The sequence below is a fragment of the Panicum hallii genome, chromosome 8 (assembly GCF_002211085.1).
Source record: "Panicum hallii strain FIL2 chromosome 8, PHallii_v3.1, whole genome shotgun sequence".
Taxonomy (NCBI): domain Eukaryota; kingdom Viridiplantae; phylum Streptophyta; class Magnoliopsida; order Poales; family Poaceae; genus Panicum; species Panicum hallii.
The window spans coordinates 2552116-2568885 of record NC_038049.1 but is presented as its reverse complement, the minus strand read 5'-3'; the positions used below and the strand labels follow the sequence as shown (position 1 = coordinate 2568885).

Sequence of the window (16770 nt, the reverse complement as noted above, 5' to 3'; positions counted from 1 at the left end):
GTATTCAACTTCATAAAAACCTAAGCTATGAGAGCACTAGATAATAATAGCTAGGCATCTCAAATGTGGCTAGTTCATCATTTGAGGCTACTACTGGGGAGTTCTATTTAGATATTTATATATTCCGTGGACCTACCTACTCACCGGGCCACAATCAGTCAGCTAATCGTTTTTTTTCAAATTAAATGATGCCTAAATAAAAGAAGCAAACACTGGTAAAGAGGCATCTCAAATAATGTTCTCTGCGTGCACCTCACTGCAAGTCGCACACACATTGTCAAAATAAAAACCCAGTGAACTCCTGAACATCAAGATTTCTCACCCACCATCTTTTTATAGAATCTGAAATTTAAATTGAAGAACTGCGAGGTAGAAGCTGTCTCCTGCCAACTTCTCTCATAAGCTAAGCTAACATGATCTGAAATTCTGCATACTACTCGGAGATTGGAAAAAGTTTCCATATTTGATGTTGTAATTGTAGATGTTATTTTTTTAAACTAAGTTAAAGTTAGATAAATTTGACTTAAAATAAGATTAGAATGAACTATAATTTAGATTTTAGAACATAGGTAGTACCGTATCTTGAAAAAAAAAACCTAAAAAGGTTAGGAACTGGGCCCTGTTCAGTGCTTAATCTACCCGGCAAGAAAGAAGATCGTCGGCCTGGCCTATGCACAATAGAACCAAACAACAGTCCAAAGAACCATGGTAAGCCCACGAAGGAGCCCTGGGCCCTGGCCTTATCCGACTCGACTGCGCATCCGAAAAAAAAGGTTTGGACTGCGGTGTGACATTCGGCCTAATGGAACTTCCGGCGGCCCATCGGAGAGCAAAGAAGCAGAGTCATTTCAAAGAGAGAATCCCGCGCAATTTACCTGATGATGATCCAAAGCAGAGCCATTTCAACGCAGAACGAAATGGCAGCTCTGTTTGAGAAAAAGTAAGGAGGTCATGTTTAAAATCATTCAGAACATGGGGGAAAGGAAAATAAATGGAATTGCATGTTTTCAAAAGGAGTATTGGCCATTATCAGAGTCCCAAGCTCAAACAAACACCCAGATTGCAATACAAAATTACAGTAGTCTTGCCCTCAAATCGTAACAATATATGGCAATATGAAGCTGAATAAACATGCCCTAGCACGCGCAGTGGATTTGCTAGTCAGAAGCCAGGCACAAACGGGAGGAGATCGAACAAGCAGCCAGACCCAAGATTAGCAGCTACAACAATCATGATCCATCAGTTGTCTCAAACAAAATGCACCTCTCGTTTAACAGATCACAGACGACGCAATTCTTGAACAGCGTAGCACCGCCAAAGTTTCAGACAAAATATGGCGAGGTGCGTGAGACCAAAAACTATGGTGGTTCATCATCACTGCATCACGTCTGTTCTGTTCTACCAACCACGGGGCTGCCCATTCCCGCCGTGGCCGCCTCCATTCTCACTTCCACCTCTTGCCCACGCCCCAACTGGGCGCCATGCCGCCTGCTGCCCCTGCAACGTGCCACCGTACTGCCCTCTTCCTGCACAAGCTCTTCCGCCTGGCTGGAAAGTGTACGCACCACCACGGCTTTGTGCCATGCCAGCCCCATGGAAACCTCTCCCATAGTTGCCACCCAACTGCTGTGTCTCGGCTGTGATGTGTGATATCTCTCCCTCTCCCGCGTCCAAAGCTGCTGATCCTGGGCTGCGCCTCTGCTGTGGCGGTGATGGTTACCGGTGGGCGGGAACCTGGGTAGGTGTGCCACAGCAGCCTTGTTGGAATGTCAGCTTCAGTTAAATCTACAGAACACATTAGTTATTTGAGAGGTGGATAGCCATTATGATGGCAAATGCCCCAATACCAATGAAATGAGCAGCTCAAGAGACATGTGAGGCTAACCTTTTCAGGTCTTTTGACATGTTCAAGTAGTCTTGGAAGGATCTTCACTGGCTCTGGGTTGAAGAACATGAATGATCTGAAACAAACACAAGATCATGAAACAAAATATAATTTCTTCCTCAGGAACGCACCGGCTGAGTATGACAGGTTCAAGAGAAAACATACACTGTCTGGTCATTCCTAAGGTCCTCAAGATCTCTAATGGGTGAGCGGAAGAAACCAGAGCTTACACCATTGTTGTTGACAGGCGATATCCATCCACCAAGTACATCAGTACAGAAGAAAAGGATTCATAATGCATCAATGTAGCATCAGTACAGACTTGATACACCTGGTTGCTGGATCTATTGGAAGCTTTTTCGATGAACAATCAAATATCTGCCCAATGGCTGCATTGCTTGCCAGAGTATTTGAGTTCCTCAGGAAGATCTTCTCTTGACGAACAGTGTTCCTACTCATCTCATGCACCTAAAACATAAACAAGGTTATAACGCCTATGTGCTACATATTTTAGAAGACCATTTGCATATAGAAGATAGACAATTTCTTTTACTGCGAGTTCATTCTCCACCGTCTTTGTAGCCGAAATCAGCAGCTTTTCATCAATGAATGGCAGCTTTGCAATAGCCTGAACCAATTTATTTCAGAGAAAATTTGCATGAGTGAAGAAGGCTCTTACTTCTACTAATGGGGGCTACAAAAATCGGTCAAATGGTGAGGGTTAGCCACACTAGTGCCCAGCTAATGTGCATCAAATTTGAGTAAACTAGTTTGAGATTATTGAATCACATATATGAAATAATGACTTGCCACAAGAAACGTTTCCCATGGGTATCAATCTGCAGATCTGGAGAGAAAAATAAATTCCCATTTACTTCAGTAATATGATATTCAGATTATATGACGACTCCAGAGTAGTAAATATACCTGAAGGATAGAATTTTTGAACTGAAGACTCTTCATTTTCCATCAGTTTTCTGTAACACTTCGGTAGTGCAAATGAGCTGTAAAAGAATGTAAACTAAGAAAATTTCAATTAAAAAAGTTGCAATTAAGAATGTGCATCATAAAACAAAGAACGATTAACTTACCTTTCTTGTGGAAGGACTGCCATGAGCTGATCGAATGGTCTTAGTGGCTTGTGCACGGTGAAAGATATATTGAACTGAGATAGTCCTTTTAGATCAGATGCAAAAGGAGCATCATAGAAAGGGTAATACCTGCAGAACAGTAACAGACATGTTAAGCCTAATGACACAGAATGGAAACATTAGCTATTACATATCCATAAGCATTAGCAGTCATATATCATTTATGCGGCACTATTTATCAAGAATAGCAATTATTTGGACTATTCATCATTAGATTTTAAAACAATGAAAGCATACGAGTACAATGTATAAAATAAAGTTCAGATCATAAAAGTGTTCATCCTACCAACTCCATGATGGCACGTCTGCAAAATAGTACTGCAGCACCCAACAAAGTCCTTCAAGATACTTTTGAACATGAATTAAGCAAGTGAAAAAGAAAGCTAAAACAATAAGATGATGTCCCTTCAGCGTGTCACTGGTATGATAAATTTATTTGCACGTAGAAATAAAAAAAATCGTAACCATGTCATTCTTCAGTTTCCCAACTTCGTTGAATATTTCAACACCAAACTTTTCCCTGTAGAATCGAGATTTCCACCCAGCTACTCCCAGTCTTATCTGCAATAGATATGTCAAAAAGTTGCACACACGAAATATCTGTTGAAATAAGCGTTACTAACCGTGTCATGTTTACAGGCTCCACTTTTTATAAGGTCTTGCTTGTTACGGAGGGTATCCTTTAAGTTTCGCCTCAGCTCTAAGGTATTTGCAGTCATCTAAGCAAAAGGAGAGTCAAATTAGACAGAAAACACAAAATAATATGTACAACTTCTTTGAAACAAGGTTGGTAATTAATAAGGCATTTCCAGTTCTCCTTGAAAAGTAGCGAAAATAGGTGAGGTCTTCACTACATCTGAACTGTCGGACTGCAGGTGGAAATGCTGCATTGCGCTGAAAATGAATTGACTGTCAAGTCTGGACCATCAGGATTTTGGTCCTGAGTAGAAGAAAGCTTGAAATTGAAAAAAAATGAGCATATATATAATCAGAGCAAAAATTTTACATGTATCTAGCCCTCACCATATTGTCAAAGCTTCTTTCATTCCATTCCTTCTCTACAGCTTGACGCAGTATATTGCGCTGTAGCCTCTGCATGTAATCAACATGTCCCAATAGGTACTAGTGTACACTTTGACCCCAGGATTGTAGGGTTTCATAACGTACCTCTCGCAGCTCATATCTTTTGAGGAAAATTTTCTCTTCATACAAGGACAGTTCATGAAAAAACTTCTCTAACCTTGAGACTTTAAGATATGCAGCATGTTTGTCTTTCAACTGTTTTCAGTAGCAACAAAAGTACATCAAAAACATAACTCAATAGCTAATTATCAATGAATCCTTTTGAAAGAAAGTTATCAATGAAATTAAGAGTTTGATTCTGCAGGCACCTTTTCCGTGTTCACAATATAGCCCCCCATTTTGTTGAAGGTTTGTTTGTACACTTCCAGTAACAGATCAACTGCGCACTGTCATATTAAAGATAAATCAGAGGCAATTCAACTTTTTGCAGTGTCGAACATGTGAAAGGATGTGCCAAAAATACTGCTTCCTGTTAAGCTATAAGAATATGACAAGATATGCATACCTCATGTATCTCCACTGAAGGAATATGTGGAATGAAATCATTTCCTGTCAGGAAACAAATAAATATGAAATCATCTATAAGCCTCTCGATATCTGTTTTGAGAACTGGGTTTGGTATCTTCAGATCAAGCTCCAGGTACTCCCTCAGAACCCATATGTTCAAAAACTGCAAGAAGATGGTGTTATAAGAAAAATTAACATGGAAAGGCCATATTATTATCTCTGATGAACAAACCTGATAAGGTTTCTTAGGAGACTTGCCCCTAGGAGTCATTTCTGTTGCGCGGGGGAACCAGCCTCTACATTTTTTAAGCTCTTCAGTTTTGAACAATTCTTTAGCTAGAGTGATAGAGTTTTCTTGATGATTTTGTTGTAGCACATTCTGCTCAAATTAACAAAATGAGTATTTTGAATCCAGTAATTACGAAATTCTGCAACTGCATTTGTTAACATCGCAAATGGAATAACAGACCTCACACAAAATTGAGAAGTGAAGCTCGTGAGATGCTAAAGCGAGCATTATTAGGTCTGCATCCTGCAATATTCAGAGTAAATGTGAAACATACATAATAACAGAGAATATTTAGAAATTCAGCGCTGCAGAAAAAATAAAAAATTTAGTTCATCCTACCAATCCATACAAGCAGTGATGAGTATTTGGATCATAGTTCTCCCTGCTGCGTTGTGCCTGGATGAAAGACATTATCTTGTGCTCACCTTCTCCAGGTACATTTGAGTCAGATAGTATCACCTTCAAAATAGACGTATGCAAACCTTATAAGGGAATGATCAAGCTGACCAAATTCAGTTACTTCAGTAAAATTCATGGTCAAATAGTCCCTCATAAAATACATTAGTATTGAAAAAAGGATGTTGACTTTACTACCAGTCAAACTTCCCTTTTTAAGTTTGCCGGTCCGTATATAAAGGATTACATAGAACAGCTATGTAAAATAAATGTACCTGGATTGGTCATGAGAATTGAAGTACTTCTATGATATTTACTTGTATTTATTTAAAATGTCATATTTTCATAGATATTTGCACAAAATCCATACTCTATTGTTATTCAGAGGAAGACCTTTCGTGAACTATCATATAATTTTGAATTGTAGGAAGTAATTAACCTTTAACAGTAAATGGTTGTAGATGTGCAATATTTTCATGAAACACTTGTAAGACAGATATATAACAATATCAGTTCCATTTTTACAAAATAAATAATAAAAACTCAACACGTCAAAAGGTTGAATAGTAAAGTTAAATGGTGGGGTGGGTGGGGGCAAGCGGAACGGACAATGATTTATGATGTGATTAGTTTGCTTTCAAAATATTAGTATTATCAAAATATGGCTAAATTTATAAATTTTAGCACTTGTTTAGTTGAAGGCCAAAAGGCAGCCTACATAACCAAGTGCTATTCTAAATTTGCCAAGATTTTGGTAAAAAAATTGGTATGCCCATATTTTAGTATGCCAATATTTTAGCATCCAACCAAGCAGGCTCTTAAGGCCCGTCTAAGAGAGCGCTCAAGCCGGACAAATACGTGTCGGTTCGGGAAGTTTCTGAGCCAAATTAAGAGTAACTTTCCTAATTTCGGTTCGGGAAGTTTCTAAGCCAAATTAAAAGTAACTTTTTTCTAACGTTAAGCTTTGGGGCTCTAGAGTAATGGGCCAAAATTCAATAATAGGCTGATTCAAGCTGACATTTGTATCAAGGGAAATCTCTTCTTATTATTATATTGGGTTGCATGGTAACAGTTCTTTTGGACTGAATTAAGCTGAAGTTTCAATTTTTTATTTCTAATGCATTTCCTATGTATGTTGATAGTTTAGGGGTTCCAATGGTTTTTTCACATCATAACGAATAAGTTATCCAAATATTATTCTTCAAAAAATCATTCAAATATTGTTTCACTATGTAACATGAAAAAAAAGAAAAATAATGGTTCAAATAGGGTTGAGGCGGATCTCTTCTTTTTCCCAAAAGATCTCACGTTATGGAACCAGCAGATCAAATCACATGGTTCAACAAAAAAAAGTTTATTTTATTCAAAAAGCTTGAGATTTGTTAAAAGACAAAGGTTATTTAGACCGCAGCAAGAGCTAACTACTCGGGCATTTTATTATGATGGGTAAGGTACTAAAATGATTTCATGCATTCTGGAGTCCACATGGCGGCCATTAATGTGCATCCACAATTAATGTAAGCCGATCTGGTCATTTGGACTGTTCTTATTAACTAATTGTGCACATTATCTTGGATAATCAAATTGAGCACTTTGTTAGTTTGGATGTCTTCTCAATGTGTATGTTCTTACTCTAGACTCCATCAACTCTAAATGTGCGAGTAGAGGAGGTATTTATAGCCTAACAACAAACTCAATAGAGTCATTGTATGTTGTGCAGTAGCACCAGATGATCCGGTCCTTGCATAGGGTAGGCATCGAAATCGGTCCCCCCTTTCGAATCATATGGAGTTGTACCCCTTGCCCGAAGTTCCTTTTTGATTGCCTGCATTATTAGTCCACTGGAGTAGTGGATTGTTCGGTGCTGAAGAGAAATTCCCAAAAACCTCGTGGAACTTGGCAACGTCTCTAGGTTGGTCTGATCCTTAGTCCACGTACCACGAGTGTATTCCGTCAAATCTTCTGATGCTACTGGGTGGTGTCCCAGATGAACGACCGCTGATCCACAACCTAGCTTTGGACAGAGTACCGGGGATCATCCTGTGTACTACTTGGATTATATTTCATCTTCTAATCAACTTATTAATCTGCTGCATGTAAAAATGATAGTATTGGATTCCGATACTTTGGACTTCTTCTACGATCACTTGGACGCCCTAAAATTATTCTCTCTAGATTTTTGCTATGACTTTCTATTGCTATGATTTGGATCACTTGATTTAGATGATCTTGGTGTAATTTGAACTTTATCCATGGGATCTAAAAATCCTACAAAGATTCAGTCAGCAAATTCATTAGGTCCAATAACTATATTATCATTCAATCATCAAAATCATAATTAATTACCTAATGGGATCAATTTTTCTTACAACGTTTGCGAGGAACGGTGCGGAAAGCACGTTGGACCCGCCAGCACGCCCAGGTACACCAGCGGGAGCCTGGATGCAAGCGTGACCTGTTGGTACTTGTAGGCGTTTTTCTTAGTTGGCACGCGTGCGCTGCTAGCAAATAGCAGCGAATGGACACGCTGGGCTTAATGCTTTTGCCTTATTAGCTAGCTATGTTTTCTGCTGCGAACGGATCATATCTACTCTAAATCGATGCTTTGAACTCTAATCTGTTGCTAAGGCACTTTGCACAATAGGTTGCTTGACTAAACCAGGTGGTTTCAAATTGTGGCCATGTTATGCCACTATGCCTAAACAAGACTTTTTAATACTGCACTTATCAAGCCTACATGTGAGATCAAGTCAAATTAATAACTATAAAAAACTTTTGTGTACATAATTTTGAAGTTTGTGTATTCATAGTACAATGTTTTCTATGTATCACTTGAAAGTTAGAGATGTACCAAATTTTACAAAGTATTGGATCTAGAATACAAAGTATTAAATCTGCAAATATAAAGTATTAGATTTGAAAGTACAAACTTTTAACTGTGCTAGTTCAAATTTTAAGACTGCAAAATTTGAAATTACAAAATTTTGTATATGAGAGTACCTAGTTTATAATGAGTTAGTAGAAAGTTTCCAAATTCGGAGTGCAAAGTTTGTAACTACAAAAATTTTGGATCTAGGAGTAAAATGCTTGAAGCATGATGTTGCTGCACCGTGCTTGTAGGTTGTACGGCTAGTATAAAAAATTGTGGGAGATCTACAAAGTTTTAGATATGGTGTTTCAAAGTTTTTAAATCCCAAGTATTAAGTTGTTTTGTTTTGCGATTTGAAAACTAGAGGTACTTAAAGTTTTCAGTTAATAATTTCAAAGTTTATACATTCCTAATACAAAAGCTTTTCTAAATCACTTGAAATTTAGAGGCATACAAACTTTTAGGTGTGTGATTTCAACTTTTTTTAATTTCTACATGCAAAGTTTTTTATTTTTTCATTTAAATTCGAATATGAAGTTTTGAACATGTAAATTGAAAGTTAGGAATACATAAAGTTTTGGATATACGAGTCAAAATCTTTTCAAATTCAGTAATAAAGTCTTGTACATATACCTTCCAAGTTGGATAAATAACTTATGACAAAGTAAATGTGACATGTAATATAAAGAAAAATGGAGTTTTACAATTACTGACCTTCACCGCTACAAAAATGATTTTTAGAAGCATCTCTTTTTTTCTTGGAGCGGCCCAAAAGTAACCCGCTCCTACAAAAGAAGCGGGGTTACTGTAGCTTCCGAGCCGCACTCTAAAAATATCATCACGCGTCCCTAGAAATTAAAAAAAATTAAATGGCCACCAATTTTAGGGGCGGGTGACGCCATCACCTGCCCTTAAGCGGAGCACTAGGAATCTTGGATTGCAATGGAATCTTTAAAAAATAAAAAAAATTAGGCACCGCCTCCCTGAAAGCCACGAGCATTACCGAAGAACAGAGGTCATCTGTATTCATGGGCGGGCCTTGGAGTAGGAAGACGAGTACTTTAACTGGGAGGACATCGCTCTCTATTTGTAGCCAAAACAGGTAGTCATACAGCCCTTAATATAAGTTAACGTTTTATGTTTGCCGAGCTAGCTTTATATTAGGCATTAATTCCGTATTATTCAAACTAGTATGTGTATCATAATGCATTTCTTTTGGGCCTCAAGATGGGATTAGTAATAACCTAGAAGAGTTTACAGAAAATATAATCATACAACTATGGGTCCAGTGTTTGCATGTCTATGTATGTGTACAACAAACAGATAGGACTGGAGAGGATCATCATCTCTGGACCGATCGTTCCCTGTCGTCCTGGATGCATGGACGATCTGATCAGATCATATGCTGTTCCTGATGGTCGTGTTGAGCTCGTCCACCTTGGGGCCGACGACCCGGCGCTGCTCCTCGCGGTTCTTCATCAGCACGAACGTCGGCAGGGCCTCCACCCTGTACCTCCCCGCAACGTCCTGCACGCAAGCAATGCAAGCACGATCAATCAGCCATCACCCATCAGGACCGCGCCGACGAAACGATCCACCGTCGATCGGATATCCCCGTAATAGTCATCATCGTACTTTGAACTTGTCGACGTCCAGCCGGCAGAACACGGCCCGGTCCTTCTTAGCCCTGGCCATGTCCCTGTACGATTTCAGCATGACCTTGCACGGCTCGTTCCAGTCCGCCCAGAACATCAGCACCACCTTTCAAAGACAAGAGGGAAAGACGGAGCTTCAGAGATGTATTCCCATCACAATTATTCAGACTTGAAACTGGCTATATGTATGTACCGGGTCGGCTTGCGATAGAGCGGTTTCTAAGTCGCGAGGATCGTTCATGATGTAATAAATCCTGTAGTACCCTGGCTTGGGCACCCCAAACACTGCACACCACAGCAGAAAATTACCGTGAGACATCATCAGTCAGATGCAAAGATTGAATAATTAATTCGATCAAAAATAATAACCGACGACAAGATCGCCACCACCACCCCAAACAACCTCTTTCCCCATTCTTCCCACCACTCTACAGCACGCCCCGTGACGCTATCACACCAGAGTGGTGCTACCCCCAACCTAACGTCCTCCCCACGGCCTCGCCCGTAGCCACCGCAAGGCTGGTGATCCATCCTTGCCTAATAAGTTCTGACTTTGACCCTGATGCAGTTATTTTATTTTGCTCTGGACATTCTATAGATGATGTTTTGTGTACACAAGCAAATAGATCAATCGATCTCTAGTCTTTGATGTTCCCAGAAACTCTTAATGAAATACGTGCTCAGGCAATTTTTCAGAAAAAAAGTTATCAATTGGAAACTTTTAGTTCTATGTGAAATCTCAACACACTTGCTCTATATGAATGAAGGCTTTGTATCTTTCAGACACCGCTTATACCGACTGGATACTTTTGTTGGTTCAATTTTTTAGTGACTAAAAGCAGGATGAAGCAACAGGGGAGCAAGTCTTACCATCGGTTGTCTTGGACATGCTGCCTTGCTTTACGGCGTGAGCTCGTCCTGGGATCGGAAGATCAGGCCGCAGTGCGCTGTAATGGCAAAATTTAGTTGTAGATGAGGCCTCTCTGCAGGTGGATCGAGCATCACGCTGTGAGGGAAGGCAGGCAGTACGCTGTGATGGCAATATATAGTTGTAGTTGAGGCCTCAAGCTAGGTTCTCGATCATTTGGATGGGAAGGAATAGATGCCTCTCGAGTAAGTGTGAATGGGCACGTTTCTTTTCTTTTTTTTATTTCATCTTCGTGTATTGTTGATGGTCATTTCGTGTTAGATCTCTCTGCAAGCAAAAACGTAACATAAGGAGTTAGATCTCGAGTCGTATTAGTAATACGAACGCTTGTATGTTGGGGTTTGTCCTCAAAATAAAGGTAGAAAAAGGCTAGAACATTTAATTTCTATACATTGGCACAACGTCAGAATCCTGTCCAACCTAGATGTTCATCTGCGACGCGTCATATTTCTTATTTGATGGTACAAGTGCAAACTCGAACTTGGCTAGATCAAAGAGTCAGAGAATATTAGGCAGTGGGCATCGTGAAAAGAGAACCAAAGGAAACTGCTTGGCAGGGGGACGTAGGCCACCTCTAAAGATTATTCCAAACCCACACTCCTTTGAAAAAGGGATTCCAACTCCACTTATACTTGCTTTCCAGCCGTGAAGACAAAATATTCCTTGCCATCGATCCCATACAGCCATATTCCATGATTCCTTTTACTTTGCTCCTCGCTTTGCGTTTACTTGGGGCCAGGAACTATTTAGAGTTATTTTGGATTTAAAGTATGTTGTACCGTATTGCCTTAACTTTTTTTCTGTTATATGAGGTTCTTTCACACATAAAATCTTTAATATTCTAAGCTTATAAAATCCATGATGGTCATTGCCTACATAAAGTTGATTGATGTTCGTAGCTTATAGAATCCATAATGGGGCATTTAGTTGATTTCACTAGAGTTGTGAAAAGTTATTATTAGCAAGGCTTCATGTGGGAGCAAGGGACCAGAATCAGAGAAGGGAATACCCAATACCTTGTTCAGTTGCTTGGGCCTGGAACGGCTAGGGTCGATGGCGAAACCCCCAATCACTGGCCTATTATATACCGCTTAAGTCGAAACATCTATCTGAACTAGCCAAAATTAAGAAGTAGGATCAGAGGAGGGATTATGGATGGATTCATATTGAACACGCGTGGATAAAATTCAACCATACAAGAGAACAAAGAATGGAAAATAAACAAAAAATAAGATAAGGGATACTTGAAGAAATTAAGAATAAAATAATAAAGAGAAAAAATATTAGAAAGGGAATAAGGGAAAAACAAATGAAATCAAAGATTAAATAAAGGAAGAAGAGAAAAAAGGAAAAACATTGTAAAAGCTACAAAATAAGAAAAAGGAAAAGAAAGAATACATGAAGATTAGGAAAGAGAGAGAGCAGAAAAAGATATAAAAACGCATGGGAAAACATGAGAAGAAATAAAAAACAAAATAAGAAAAAGAAAATAAAAAAGGAGAAAAACTACCAACCCTACCAATTGATCTTGCATGAATTGTTGGATTGAGGAATTGAGTCCTTGGACCCAATGATGAAGCCCAATTGATTCAGGTCACATGTCCAATTGGACCTAGGACGCTGACAGTACAAGCTGTCAGCATCTAAGCTCTCCGTCATTATTTTGTCCCAATATATGTTACAGGTCATTGCCAAAAAATAATCTAGCTTTCTAAACCGTGTAACCAAAATCATTGCATCCAAAAAAACTTGAATGCACATCATGTTTTTTTGCCGCAAGGAGCAACCTGGATACGACAGATAAAAGTAGAGCCCTTTCTTGGGGAGAAGGGCGCAAGCTGGATAAAGGAGGAGGCGAGAACTAGGCTAGCGCGCCATGGCCCAAGAGTCTTGTGTTCTTGCTCAAAGATGGACAGCGTAATGTGTGTCCTCCTCTTTCCTTCCTGGAGAGGGGAGGTTTATATTCATGGGTGACAAGTGCGCGCCCCATTTTGGGGTACACTATACAAATTAAAGGTGTTTACAGGTAGAAGATAGGCAGACAAATTAACATAAGGCATGATAAAAGCTTTCAAGTAGCATTGTGTATGAGAACATAATAAATGACAGGCCAGTCCAGCTCAACGAGGGGCCAATAATTAGTTAATTACACACGACAACAAACAAGCGGGCAGCACCGCAGCAGCATACATACCAGATTACCCAGCATTGCTAGTAATACATAGGAGCAAGGACAGATGCATGAATGCATCGCTGCATCAGAAAAAACAAGCAAACAGATGTGAGGCGATGTACCTGAGTGTCGTCCAGAGTACCATGCACAAGAGCTAGATAGAAAACAAACAAGTAAAGCGACATCAATCTACCACACACGCGGCCGAATCAAGTAACCGAGTCACCCTCCCGGCCTTGTCCTCCTGATGGAGTGCTTTTGATTCGGTGGCGTCAGAAGCTTAAGTCTCCGGCGGCATCTGAAGCTTGTCGGCCAAACTCTTGGCCCCCTTGAGCGAGAGCACAAGCCAGACGAAAGAGAGGAACTCCCCACCTTCACCCAAGCTCTTGGCGTGGAGGTAACCCCTGCACATGCTAGCGGAGTAACAGAGCATGCCCAGCCACACCCGGTACATCAAATTCCAGCGCGTAGGGTCTGGCATCTCCAGCAGCTCTTTCGCAAGCTTGCGTGCCTCTATGATGTGGAAAACTTTAGTGTCATCATCCCCTACATAATCTGGCTTTAGCTTAGGATCAGCTATGATGAGCTTCTTTAATTCCTCCTTTTGGATGAACTTACTATCCTCCGACAAAAAGGAGGATTTGACTTCATGCATGGCTTCGGAGATCAGATGGTGCCTGCTGCCGGTCAGCAGCATCTCGGGGTTGGAATTGAGCAGGTGGGCCATGTAGTCGGAAATTGCACGTGTGCACTCAATATGAAGCCGTAGTGCTCGGTCTCTTCTTCTCTGTTGTTGCGGTGGTGGTGGTTCCTTTTGTCCTTCTTCCAATTCTCCCCCTCCTCTTTTTTCTCTTTCTCCTTCTTGTTGTTTGGGTGGTGGTTCTTGTTCTACTTCTTCTAATTCTTCCTCTCCTCCTCCTCCTCCTCCTCCTCCTTGTCGTTGTTGATGTGGTGGTAGTAGTTGATGTTCTTCTACTTCTTCTAATTCTCCCCCTCCTCCTTCGAATTCTCCTTCTTCTCCTTCTCCTTCTCCTCCTCCTTCTAGTTCTCCTTCATCTTTTTCTTCTTGTTGCTCTTCATCATCAATGCAGCGGAAGCAAAGATCGGTGGCGATGTGCCATAGGAGGACACTCCGGTCGAATGAGACGCTCAGGCTGCTTCTTGTCACGTCATGACAACAGTCTTGCAGTTCCTTACTTAGAGCCCAGTTGCTGGTCGGTTTCTTCGTATCTTGAGTTGAGTCAAATATCCTGTAGCTGGCAAGGTCTCGGTCTCGGGCATCCACTAGATCCGCGATCACAGTCTGTGCGACTTTCCTGTACAGTTCACGAAGTTGGTGCCTGCCAACAAGAGGACACTCCTCCCAGCAGCTGTAGCCCATGAACCTAGCGCACCTGTACATCCACCCGAAGCCCTTCTCGCTCTCCCGGAGCGCCGCGTCTATGAGATTGAAGCCGGGCACCGTCTCGCACAGCGCCGGGACTGCCGTCATGGCCATGAGCCGGTACAGCAGCTGCCGGATGAACACCGCGAAGACATCCAACGCGGCGGTGAGGCACAGGATGATGTAAGTTATCTTCACGTCGGCGCGCTTGTACGGGCCCTTGTCGCTTGTCGCGAAGAGCGTTAGGGCAGCGATGTGCAGGGCCGGCACCACCAGCAGGTGGTAGACCAGGTATAGGGGAGTGACGACCACACTGGCTCTGGTATAGATGAAGGCGAAGGCGCTGCGCAGCCAGCGCGGCAGGGCTTTCTCGGCGACGGGCAGAGGTGGCAGAACTTCCTCCACCCTAGCAGCTTTCCCTCGAGCAACCAGGTCCTTGGCAGCAGCTAGCAGTGACATATCTGAAAGGACCATCAGGACTTTGTCCGGCTCAGACAGGGCGACCGCCGGTTTCTTCTGATTCTTCCTGCCCTCCGTCCCACAGGATGAGAACCTCCGCAGCAGGTCGGCGAAGCTGCTGCCCTCCTCCCCACCTGCTGCTGAGAGGCTTTGCTGCATCCCGGCCGCGAAGCAGTTGCTCTCCTCGAACAGGAAGAACTGGTTCAGGCGCTCCCTCCACCTGGACGGCTTCTTGGTCCCTTGCACCCAGGCCGACACGGCCGCCAGCCTCTTGATCTTGGCCCGGTTGAGGGCGAGCGGCTTCTCGCTGAAGCTGGCGACCCCGATGACGAAGAGGAGCACCGCGGCCGCGAGCAGCTTCCAGTCGCTGGCGCTGGGCCACGACTTGCAGAAGGCGTAGACGGCGACGGCGACCTGGGAGACCAGGGTCACGGTGTGGCGCGTCCACAGCTCGTTGTCCTCGATCTCGTAGCCGGTCAGCTCCTCCTGCCCGCCGAGGTGGATGAGGAGGATGGGGGCCCACAGGACCTCCAGCAGCATGCTGCTCGACTGCTGCTGCTTGCTGCCGTCGGGAATGCCGCGGGGGCAGGCTGCGCCGCTGCCGGCGGGCATCGCCCTGGCGTGGCGGTTGAAGAGCGTGGCGAGGGAGTAGATCGCCAGGGCGTCGCTGGAGATGTAGGCCAGCCAGATGCACGTCCGGAAGATGCGCGGGATGGTGTACTTGCGCATGGGGGCGGCCAGCAGGAGGAACCACTGCAGGCCGAGGCTGCCCAGGACGAGGATGCGCAGCTGCCAATCCTCCCACCATCGCACAACGCTCCAGATGTCAGACATCTCCCTCTCTCTCTATCTCAGGGGGGGGGGGGGGGTGTCCCCTCACTGTTCACTAAGGAATGTAGCTAGGATCGATGAAGCTGCTGGATGAGACCTTGCGAGCAGATAGAGGGCGTCCCAATCCAACAGAGCGTCGTCATGTATGCAAATAATGTTTGGGGCGACGGATAAAACCATGTCCGATCCTCCGAACAAATAAAGCAAAGAGCAGAGCACATGCATCGTCGCTAACACACGAGGACTTGGAATGTTGTCATGGCACACGCAAAGGCTGGGGCATCATTGCAAACTTGTGATGAGGACGTCGAATGTTAACGTGGACGGTGGACACGCAAAGGGCGTCCTGTGAGACTGGGACTGCTTTTTCTCTATAAAAAGAGAGAGCTCTGCACCATTGATGAGGAAGAAGAAGAAGTGGTCCTAGATTAACCGTTGAGAGAGAGAAGAAGCGTGGACCTCCACCTGCGGCTCAGCTCTAATGACCTCTCCGATTGCAAGCGCGGGGGCGAAGAACATTTCGAAATAGCACAGAACTTTTTTGATTATTTTGAAACATTTTGAAATGTTTCGAACATTTCGAAATGGCACAAAACTTTCTCAATTATTTTGGAACATTTACAAATGTTTCGAATATTTTGAAATGGATCAGAATTTTTTTTGATTATTCTGAAATATTTATATATGTTTGCAAACACTATGAAATGTTATTTCAGTAATTTGGAACGATAGGAAATGTTCCAAACGTTATGAGATCGGCACCTGAACTTGCTTTAATTTGGTGGAGGAGTCCAGTTTCGCCCGATGACAAATTAACGGGCCTCAAGTTCTGGCCTATGAGTTCCACAGGCCCGCCCGCTCAGAACAGCTTGAGGTCCGCTGTAATTCGCGCGCGCTAGAAGACGCGCCCCGATTTATCGGCTAGCATAGACATCAGTAGCAACAGGCTAATAAGGTAGAGTGAATGAAACAAGACACGTTTTGTTTAAATTGGTGTGATTTTTTCCATTAGAGAAGCTTTATTAAAAAATTTTAAAAAAATATCTCGAGGAGATACAAAGCCTTGAAATATACTCTCTCTGTCCCAAAATAAATGCACTTCTAGAGTTTGGATGCGGAGACCAATGCTAGTAAGAAATTATATATACACCGCTATAAAA

At 42.4% G+C, this 16770-nt stretch overlaps 3 protein-coding genes across 3 annotated transcripts; all 3 read right to left on the bottom strand.

Annotated features, from left to right (window-relative positions):
• Window positions 1-1004: 1004 nt before the first annotated feature.
• On the bottom strand, window positions 1005-9417 carry LOC112902588 (5'-3' exoribonuclease 2-like). The gene is made up of 20 exons (XM_025971711.1): window positions 8895-9417; window positions 5255-5374; window positions 5096-5158; window positions 4859-5005; window positions 4625-4789; window positions 4428-4505; window positions 4204-4314; window positions 4043-4128; window positions 3891-3930; window positions 3660-3755; window positions 3502-3597; window positions 3323-3393; window positions 2977-3105; window positions 2813-2889; window positions 2692-2732; window positions 2439-2513; window positions 2217-2353; window positions 2051-2110; window positions 1886-1961; window positions 1005-1716 (listed from the first exon to the last, which is right to left on the bottom strand). Exons 1-20 carry the CDS (start codon window positions 8925-8927, stop codon window positions 1399-1401), a joined length of 2019 nt encoding a protein of 672 aa, XP_025827496.1. The 5' UTR covers window positions 8928-9417; the 3' UTR covers window positions 1005-1398.
• A 16-nt stretch (window positions 9418-9433) lies between these two features.
• Window positions 9434-10863, bottom strand: LOC112903321 (thioredoxin-1-like). The gene is made up of 4 exons (XM_025972563.1): window positions 10706-10863; window positions 10029-10120; window positions 9816-9941; window positions 9434-9707 (listed from the first exon to the last, which is right to left on the bottom strand). The coding sequence occupies exons 1-4, from the start codon at window positions 10722-10724 to the stop codon at window positions 9579-9581; spliced, it is 366 nt and encodes a 121-aa protein (XP_025828348.1). The 5' UTR covers window positions 10725-10863; the 3' UTR covers window positions 9434-9578.
• Window positions 10864-12862: 1999 nt separating this feature from the next.
• Window positions 12863-15906, bottom strand: LOC112903320. Its single transcript, XM_025972562.1, has one exon. The coding sequence runs from the start codon at window positions 15611-15613 to the stop codon at window positions 13217-13219; it is 2397 nt and encodes a 798-aa protein (XP_025828347.1). The 5' UTR covers window positions 15614-15906; the 3' UTR covers window positions 12863-13216.
• Window positions 15907-16770: the final 864 nt, after the last annotated feature.